General features: G+C 41.1%; 1 protein-coding gene across 1 annotated transcript; it reads left to right on the plus strand.

Annotated features, from left to right (window-relative positions):
* Positions 1-512: 512 nt before the first annotated feature.
* Positions 513-10,199, plus strand: tbc1d25 (TBC1 domain family, member 25; the record flags this gene model as incomplete). The annotated part of the gene is made up of 7 exons (XM_080853327.1): positions 513-557; positions 5,878-5,987; positions 6,192-6,346; positions 6,433-6,551; positions 6,763-6,951; positions 7,326-7,601; positions 7,944-10,199. 7 exons carry the CDS (start codon positions 513-515, stop codon positions 9,660-9,662), a joined length of 2,613 nt encoding a protein of 870 aa, XP_080709453.1. The 3' UTR covers positions 9,663-10,199.
* Between the last annotated feature and the right edge of the window lie 517 nt (positions 10,200-10,716).

Below are 10,716 nucleotides of genomic sequence, written 5' to 3' on the forward strand. Positions count from 1 at the left end.
CAAAATGGAAATGGAAAACCAGGAGCGAAATAGCAACGGCAACAAAAAACGATTAAAAGTCAGCGCATGCCGGTGACAATAATGGTATAAGTTTGACGTGAAATTTACCCTATTCAGTATTTCCCTTAGCTTTTGCTCTTGCTCTGTATTTTGTTGTGGCGTTGGAATTTCATCTGGAATAAAAAGCCTTCATTTTGAAGGGTTATATATTTGAACATGCTTCGGGTCTATACATTACAGGCATAGAATAAGCCTGCTACAAAATATCATGCCGAGGATTTAGCCCAGGCTTATAAAATGTACCGAAAAATGCTTGTATTTTGAAAGCAGTCTGTCGTGATACAGGAAGTAACCCTCTGTGATAGCGATGTTTTCACTGTATGAGACAAAGCGTTGCGTGGAGAGAAAAACGGCTAGTCTACAGCTGGTGTTTGTTTTCATGGTCATTTTCATGATACTGTACAGTTAGTGAAATAACACATTTCTTTGGATTATCGAGTGGACTCCCCATCATGGCAGCTGAGGAGGAGAGGGGGGTTGTTCGTGTCAAAGTCAAGGTGAGAAATTTTATGAAACCACCAGCGATATGGATAGCGAGCTGGCAGGATACCTTTCCTTGTGATGTGTCCTGCTGGCGTCAGGAATTGGACAGTGCTACCAGCTGTTATATATTATACCAGCTATATATATTACATATTAAAAAAAAATAATGATTTCGTTATCAGAAGCTTGTTAACGGTTGATAATATGTTGTTGACTTAATCGGGATGATTAGATGCTAGTCGCAGGTGTTTTCCCTTTTAAATGGCTAGCTAACGTTATCCCAATTGGCAACAATCGTAAATTACAGTATATTTGTTTCTGAACATTAACGTTTAGCTAATGTATCATGACGAAATCGTTGCATTCGTATTCGAGTTGACACGGCTAGCTATGTATATCTACAAACGTGTTCCTTAGACTTAGAAACTGAGAGTAAAAGTGCATTTTTGTGGACAAATTTGGATGTTGACAGCTGTCACTTGAAACGTCTCGTGTCAACAATAGATGGCCAAGGAATTCATCAGTGTAGGATTATGAAAACCAACAGTGGGAGAGTGTTGAATGCACACGGGTTTCTTGAGTCATTTATTGAAACAGCGCTGACGTCACTGGGAAGTGTCAAATCTATAGTCGTGTCCGAGGTTATTCAAGATAAGAATAAGATAGTTGGTAAGCAGGTGCAAACGAACTTGTTTTCTCTCACAACTAAATAGCCTATGATTACTTCAAGTATTCTAGCTAACGAGTTTTGGCATTGTAGCAGATGTTACCATCAACAACAATGTAATTTCGCCGCCACAGCATTCAGCTATGCAATAAGGTGGATGTCAACACTTCGCCTTATAAAAGGGAGGCTTGACTTTTTCACCACAACAATAAGCATCATCTAAGAAGGCACAGGGCAGAGATTCTCCAGCAATGATTCATTGACAATCTGGCAGACAGCATAGCGTTATTAGCGTTATTAAAATATGAATCAGTCAGTGTTCAAAATTAGTGTATGGTCTCCATTTATTGTATGCAATGGACCTTTGTGAGATCTAGGAGAAACTGACCACTTCGTTCCTCCAAAGAACCTCTGTTGTCTTGACCTTCTTTCCACAGCAAGAGATGGAAATCAAGACTTTTCATTAGTGGAAAGATTTACCTTGTGCTATCTGATCAAGTGGCCGCTATGGTAGCCTTTATTTAAGAAGTATCATAAAGCATTTAGCCTAACCCCGATGGATTCTGAGGCCTGCCAGGCACCTTTAAGGTAGTATGACATGGCTTGACATTTTCATACCACCCACCCCCCATGTAAAAATATTGATACCAAAGCGCTTTATATGGCACAAACTCAGCAACAATAATCTTTGAGCGCACACTTAGGGTTGTGGCCAAGACCTCTGAGGTCTGAACGTTGTACAAGTGTTAGCTACATAGAGGTAATTAAAGCATTCATCAGTTTCATGTAGTTTGGTTACTCAACTTACACACAGTAACACTTTTTCTTTTGGAAAGTCAGTGGTCTATATCCTGCATATGGATGAGATAGGTGTTGGTCACAGGTAAATCCCCCCTCCCCACTGGCCCTCTCTGACCCCTCAATGTCACTGTGTGATAAGTTAAGAAAAGGGAATGGGGACCTTTTTACAGTTTATTGAAATTGATATAGCCTAGTGCAAAGCCAAACACGCAGTGAATCAATCTATACTGTATATACATGCAATCACATTGCATTCCTGGAAGAATTTTTGGAACAAATATATTACGAACGAATTCGGAACAAATATGAAATGAACAATACAAGTTGTCAGTCCATAAAATGGGATTTATTACAATAAAAAAGAAGTTAGCTCTTTTAAAAATTGATGCCTGGTCTGATTTTGATGGTCCCTGGCTATTGGCTAGAGTAGTACCTCAAGTTTTATGAAATGCTGTACCAACAGAGCAGAACTAAAAGCAGACTACTCTAAATATGCTCTAAATATATCACTTCAGAGAAACATTTTATCTAATTTTATCATTTTTTTTTATCTTAGGTAGGCTACTTGAGTTGTGGACCACGTAGCTTATTGAGGAGCTGACATCACCCACATAATTCACTATGCACCAGAGCATTTGTTTGAAACACTCATTGCAAAAGTCATCCTCAATTAGATTGCGTGTATTTAGCTGACTGCTATGAACAGCTAGGCTAACTTTAATGATCCAGTTTTTACAATATCATACTGATAGCCTGCTGATTTACTGTGCTGACAGCAATGTTGATAAAGCCTAAATTCTGGATGTCTCTGTAAGATAATAGCAAAAGCAAACATGTTATGATAGTTTAATAGCCATACAATACTGTAATGACAATACTGTAACTGTGTTCAAATCAGCTGGCTGCAAAATGATATGTTACTGACAGATTTTGTATTAACCAATAGACAAGGTGGGCTACACTAGTAAACTATTCCGTAGTCCAGGGGTTTTCAACGAGGGGTCCGCGACGGCATAGCAGGGGGTCCGCGACATGTGCCTATGTTGATCAGTTCACCATTTCATTTTTTTATTTTAATAATTCGCATTGATATTTCAACACATTTAATATCTTGAAAAATAACTAAATTAAGAACAATACGTTAATCTAAATAATCTGAATAGCCAAGTCGCAATGCCTAAAATATACTGATGCAGCCCCATATTCAGCGAAGAAATGACTTTAACAAGGCGGAATATGTGAACGGTGGGGAGGGTTAGTGATAATTTCACATATTTAAGTGTTATGGGCAGAGGAGGCACGGCGGCCTCGGTTACAAACACGCATGCGTGGGCAGGTACATCAGTAGGCCGCAAATTACTAGTCAAATGGTGGTCCCTGGGACAAAACCAGTTGAAAACCCCTGCCGTAGTCTATGTGGCATATTACCAGTGGCGGTCCGTCAGGGCCTTCAAGGCCTTCTCTGCTGGCCTAAACATCATCAGAAAATAAATGTAATAAAATAAATTTAATTTTAATATTTTCTTTTCATAAATATGTATTAAATGATTCCCCATAGTCCATTATCTTCATTTCATGCTTCCAGCGTTGTTCATTTATGTTAGAGCTTTCATCCAATCATATTTCCGCTATCATGTGTTGCCACACGCTCCTTGAAATCTTCCCCGAGAACAGAAATCTTCCCTGAGGCCTTCAGAATTCACATTGAAGGCCCGTGTACATCTGATTGGCTATCACAACTTGCTGTTTCAGTTCATTTAAGTTGAATGAACTGAAACAGACAGTTGTGACAACCAATCAGATTTCGAGTTGGCGACACTGGGCCTTCTAGAAGGCCCGGAAGATGTCTTTCCTCGCGTTGAACGTGACACGTAAACGTCCTTTGATTGGATACTGAGGCAGACCGGTGCAGTGCTTCAGTGCTCAGTTTAGCTGGCTAAAACGACGTACATCGGTTTCAATGCTTATTCTTCTAGTTGTTTCAATTGGTAAGACTAAATATAATTACATTAACCAACTCAAATAAATTAGTTTACACAAACTTGATAATTCCAGTTTTTGATACAATTACAACGCCATTTTCAAGACGGAACTTTCAAGAAAAACTGGATATCGTGAGGATGGGAAGTTTAATGAAACTGCTTTGCAGGTGGGACAATGCGATGTTACTTGTTAAACTTGTTAAACCTCACATTGAGTCACAAAGGCTACTTTTGGTGGACTTAATAAAACTTTGTAGACTAATCCCTGAAAATTGCCTTTTATTTTTAAGTTGTGACAGTAATATCCAAGCGATCATATAACTTAGAGTTTACTACTCTTAATGTATTGTTAATACGGGTGTATTGATTTAGAAATGCTCCGGAAATATTAATAAAGTCTGTTGTACTCGACTATGTTAAGGTGATGCAATGCTCACTTATACTGCCTTTCTGTATAAAATATACTGGTTCGAGGGCCATGGCGTCATAATGATGGTATTAGGAGGTGGATTCACTCAGTTTAACATCGTGTAGGACATCGCTGAAGGCCTAGTCGTGAAATGCACGGACCGCCACTGCATATTACTATATACTATAACTCCACTGGCAAATATATTAGCCTACACTGAACATGTTAGTCACTACAACACACAAATCTCCAAGTGTGATAGTTAAAAATATTAAAACTTACTCATCCAGTTCCTTCTCAAAAAGTAGTTATTCATCAAGTGCTAGCACCATATTACATGATGTCTCATTGTCCTTGGAACTTTCGATTTCCATATCGACGTGCAAACTCAGATGCCACTGGTCAAACAACAATACTTAAACGTGCTACTAAAGACATATTACCCCCACCCTCCACAAATACACACACACTAATTTCATTTAAAAAATCTATTAAAAAGTGGTGTACGCGCCAAGTAGGCTATACGCTCATGTTTATTGTCTCTGACTACATGGAAAGGATCCCTACATAGATAGACCTATGTCTATTTACCTTAATAACGGTAAACTGGTTTACTTTGATGCAGATACTTGCCCCACCGGATTACATTGTAAAGCCGTTTTGCGGTTTGCGGTTATAGCATTCTAACTCAATACTGGACCGATTTTGATCGTTAATTGTCCTTTCTCGGGTCGCAAGCAGACCTTGTGCAACTTTTTAAAGTACAGATCAAACAGTTATCAGTGGGTGAAGAGGACTTATATGTTGAAGTCCAAAATGGTATAATGTTATAATACCTTTACTCTAGCTTACATTGAAGAATCTTGTGTTAAGCGTGTAGGCCCTACAAAAGGTTTAAAGGAAGCATCTGGGGAAGGGAAACATTTTCAACATGGGCCCTATTTTTAAACCTTTTTGGGTCCAAACCTTTACTAAGTGCAATTAACAATTGAAATTGGTCTAGTACTGAGTTAGAAGGCTATAACTGGCAACTGCAAAATGGGGGCATGCAATTGTATCAAATCAGAATTCTGATTGTAAACCATTGCCTTGTGGGATTATATTGTACAGCCATTTTGTGGTTGCTGGTTTTATCATAATGATCGACTGACTTTAAAATGGATAGTTTAGCTGTAACATGGATGGTTTAATTGTTCACTTAGAAAAAATTATCTCATTCTTAAAACATCTAGAATTGTAGAATTTGACATGTAGAATTTGGAAGTGTTGGCTCTGATGAAATGAATATTCTCTTGTGCGCTTGTTGTTTCTTTTAGTAAAGCACTGCTTATATGAATTGCTGAATTAATGTTAAAATAGCGGACACATCAGTGACGTGTTCTTGGTTATTGTAGATTCAGTCAAGCCTGTCCCCTCCATTAATGTGAGCATATGTCAGCTTGTCATGTTTTTCTCTGTTGTTCTTTTCCTTGCAGAAGTTTGAGGGGATGCTGCCAGTGGAGTTCCGTTCATTTGCTGTCGATCCTCAGATAACCTCACTGGAAGTCCTACAGCACATTCTCATCCGGGCCTTTGAACTCAACGGGTTAGTACAGGAGAGGAAGAATGATGATGATGATTAATGAATGTCTTGAATTTGTAAAATGAAAATGTATTGGGTGTTTGTGTATCCCCCTGCTTTGTTGGTTTTGGCAGTAAGAGGCAGGTTGCATCTAACAAACGAAACTTAAAATGTTGGATTAAAACACTATTGGGACACTATTGTGACTATTGTGTGTTCTGTTCACAGGAAGAGGAATTTTGGAATAAGTTATTTATCCCGAGATCGCTCGGGTGTGGAAGTGTACCTTTCTCTCCTCTCTGATTGGGATTTAGATGCTGCGTTTGTCTCTGCAGCTAAACCATTCCTGCAGCTCAAGATGGACATCAAACCGTCTGAAGACAGTGAGCACACCTTGTTCATAATAAACAACCTCTGTGTATAAAATGTCTGGGACAGTCAGGATAATGGTGTTGCTCTCGGTCTACAGGTCCTGTTCTGGAAGACTGGGACATCATCAGCCCTAAAGACGTGATCGGCTCTGAAGTGGGCGAGAAGCGATCCCTTGCGGCCGCTGCCCTCCCTTTCACCCAGTCCCTCCTGTCCCAGGTTACTGAGCCCGTCAGCCAGCTCTTTTCCCAGCCAGTCTCTTCTGCTTTCAGTCAGGTTCAACTCCTAATGCAATCATGTCGAGGTCAAAAGTGCACGGCTCTCAGAAACTTGCTCTCCCACCCTGATGTGATGTCGTGATCAATCAACATCTGTCAATCTACCTCTCTGTCTCTCTCTCTCTCTCTCTCGCTCTTGCCACTCTCCTCAGATGGGTAAAACACTGTCCAAAGTGCAGCAGGCCTTGAGCTGGTCTTATGGGGAAGAGGTGAAGCCCTTCAAGCCCCCCCTGAGTGACACTGAGTTCCACAGCTATCTCAACAGCCTGGGGCAGCTGACGCGGCCGGAGGACCTCAGACTGCGCATCTACCACGGAGGGGTGGAGCCATCATTGCGCAAAGTATGTGAGGGGAAGAGAATGCTGTCATCATGAATCAGAGAAATACCCTAGATGTCAGATCAGGGATGATACTGCAGTAGCAGTTATATTTTCTACTTGCATGTCTGTATATACCACAGATACTATGTTGTATTACATTTCCATTTTTTGCCATTTGTTGTTGTGCTATCTTTTTTTCGATTTTGGAATGTGATGTAGTGTAAAAAGGCATGGTTCAGGATGTAACCAAATGCTCTGAAAACACAAAGGGTATCATTTCATGTGTTGTATTACATTTTCTTTTAGAATATAGTTTATTCCTAATTTGAAAATGCAATCATGAGATCCCTGAATTCTTTTTTTCCTATCTGTCATTATCAATATCTGTCTTCTAGGTTGTGTGGCGATATCTCCTTAACGTGTATCCAGATGGCTTGGCTGGTTTAGAGAGGATGGACTACATGAAGAGAAAGACCCGAGAGTATGACCAACTCAAAAGGGAATGGTCTGGCAGGGTCAGCTCAGAAGATCTGGAGTTCATCAGAGGAAATGTGATGAAGGATGTGTTAAGAACTGACAGAGCACACCCTTACTACGCTGGCTCAGAGGACAGCCCCCATCTCACGGCCCTGACTGACCTCCTGACAACCTATGCCATCACACATCCACAGGTAGAAACCTCAGCTCATGAAGGGCAGTAACTACATGATAATAATCTTTGGTGATGCTGTTATTACTACTGACAAAGACATATTACATTGGCACAGCTAGTTAGACACTACATGGCTTTCAGAGTGGTCAGATCGCTGTACTGTATACACTACACAACTTGCTCTCTTGAATCTTGAAGTCATGATTTACATACTAAATGACTGATCAAGAAAGGGGGGGGGGGGGGGGGGGTCTCACACATTACAAGATCTTTCAGTGGGAGTTTTTGAATTTCAACAATTAACAGAGTGTAAACAAATATTATCTTAAAATATCATATCTGTTTCTGTCTTTGCTCATAGGTGTCTTACTGCCAGGGTATGAGTGATATTGCATCACCAATTCTTGCAGTGATGGACAATGAGGCACATGCATTTATCTGCTTCTGTGGAATCATGAAAAGGCTGGAAGGCAACTTCCGCCCTGACGGACAGCTCATGTCAGTCAAATTCCAGCACCTGAAGCTGCTGCTCCAGTATTCTGACCCGGAATTCTATGCCTATTTGGTTTCTATGGGAGCTGATGACCTATTCTTCTGTTACCGTTGGCTACTTCTGGAGCTGAAGCGCGAGTTTGCATTTGATGATGCTCTTAGGATGCTGGAGGTAACCTGGAGTTCCCTTCCACCTGATCCTCCGGAAACAGAAGTGGAGTTAATTGCTTCAACTCAGGAGTCTGAAAAAAACGGCACCTTGGAGGAGGGGTACGGAATGGCAGAGGGTGAGGTGATGGAGGGACAGCAAAAGGAAAGGCAACGGAGACGCCATATGTTACGGCCCTCGCGAGAAGAGGCGGACGGGGAAAGGAAGATGACCTTAGAAGATGAGCCAACGGTTGACGAAGGTCCGAGACCTGATGGTGAAGGAGACTACTGCTCAGCATATAAAGCCAAGATGAACAGTGCTTCAGTTCCTCCATTTGAGAAACAACCCAGTTTTGGTGAATTTAAATACTACAGTGCCAGGAATGAGGACAGCTTTGAGTCGCAGAAGGAATCCGCTATTGCTACCCCTGAGTTTCATTCCTGTAGCCCTTCATCACCTTTGCCAGTTCGCCAGTCAACGGAGGACAGTGAGGATGACCCTGGAGAGAGGGCGCCTCTGATAAGAAGCCGCGAGTCATCAATTCCAGACATGGAGCAGAGGAGCTCACCCAACGGGCAAGCTTCTCCAGTGTTACCATTGCCTTCACACCTGCCTACGAGGAACACTGGATCCAACCAGTCTCTCACCACTTCCCCCTCCCTATCCAACTGGAGAGGAACCTCCCCAGACAGCCCACCATCCCATTACAGTGCATCTTCTTTAATGAATGGAAGACCAACATCTCCAGATGAAACGTCTGGAAGACTTGCATCACCTCCTCCAACCTCTAATGGAACGGGTGCTAACTCTCCTTCCACACCCCTTGGAAAGTCTACTCTTTCCTCCCCGACTTTGACCTTCCCTCAAAATCGCTCATTACTGTACTCTCCTGTGTTGTCTTTTGTGAAATCTCCCTCTCTGCCCAAGCCTTTTTCCAGCAATCTTCCTTCCCCTTGCTCCAAAACCTCCACAGCCACGGTTAACTCCCCAAATACTAACAGTGCACCCATCAAACCCTGTTCTTTGCCACCTCCACAAGAGTTTGGCAAAGGCAATCCCTTCATGCTGTTTCTGTGCCTGTCTATTCTGCTAGAGCACCGTGACCACATTATTAAGAACAGCCTAGATTATAACGAACTGGCCATGCATTTTGACCGGCTTGTTCGGAGACACAATCTCGGAAGGGTGCTGCAACGTGCTAAAGCTCTTTTTGCTGATTACCTTCAAAGTGAGGTATGGGACTCTGAGGAAGGGGATGAAGTCAGCTTGGACTCACCCACCACAGCTGACACCAGTCTCCATTCTCCCACTAACAGATCAACAATTCCTAGTCGGCAGTCCCCAACACAGCCAACTTCATCCAACTCGACCTACAACCTTGCCTCCACTATTCCTTCTCCCACAAATCAAACGCCTCTTTCTTCTCCTTCTTCATGACTTCTTCTCCCTCTTCATGTCTTGCATCTCCAACTTCCTGTGTTCCCTCTCCATGCCACTGCCCACATGAACAGATATACGTCATAGATCAAATTATTAATTATCTGAGTTTTTCCCAATCATTTCGTTTTTTTGAAAACAAATCCAAATTTACCACAGCCAGAAGGCCCACCATTGCACCAGTGTAATGTGTACACAGTGCTTTCACAAGAGACCTTTTAGTTTACTCTTTACCATCTTTTCCAACAGTTCATACACCTTAACCCGCATTCTTGCCTTTGCCTTCTTATCACAGCCTTGTTATGTCTGAGTTATCTGATGTAACCCTTGCTATTATCAAATCTTTGATTTTCAGGTTTACAGATGATGTTTTGTTGATTCTTTTGCTTCACCAAAGTTACTTAAAGTTAATTAAAGGGAAACCAATGCTTTTGTTATTTTATTGCTCAGAATGTGGATGTGCATTGTTGATTTTGGCTTATATTCAGAAATGTCAATGTGAATGTGCAGACATGTCCTAAACTTGATTTGATAATTTTATTGGGTCTAGGAAACATACATTTAGTTTGTTGTCAAACTTATATTCGTGATGAACCTTGATGACAGTTTTTTTTCTGCACAGAATTACTTTTATTGTACATCTGTACATTAGAGGAATGCATATAACTGGTATTTGCCTTTAACGCTTTTAGGATTTAGACTTATTGGAGCATCGGAGCAGTCCATCCCAAAGAGAAAAGACCATGTTGTTTTGCCCCAAAAAATATTTAAAGGTCAAAAATGGTCACTGGCAAACACTGTTTAAAATCATTGAGTAATGTATACCTGGGGTTACCTTGGCTTGAAGGGTCTAGTAATGAGTTATTCCAGTGTTTTTTTTTTTTTTACTATGGAAAAACGTAGACTGTAGCAATAGGTGGCAAGCTCAATCATAAATGTGAAAACATACCACACACACAGGATTTAAGAAGAAAATTACTCAAGCTTGTATTATCCTGTTGTGTCTGATTTCAAATTGAATGAATGGAAAACCTTTACTGTATAGCTTCACTTT

Source organism: Sprattus sprattus (genome assembly GCF_963457725.1).
Source record: "Sprattus sprattus genome assembly, chromosome: 16".
Lineage (NCBI taxonomy): Eukaryota > Metazoa > Chordata > Actinopteri > Clupeiformes > Clupeidae > Sprattus > Sprattus sprattus.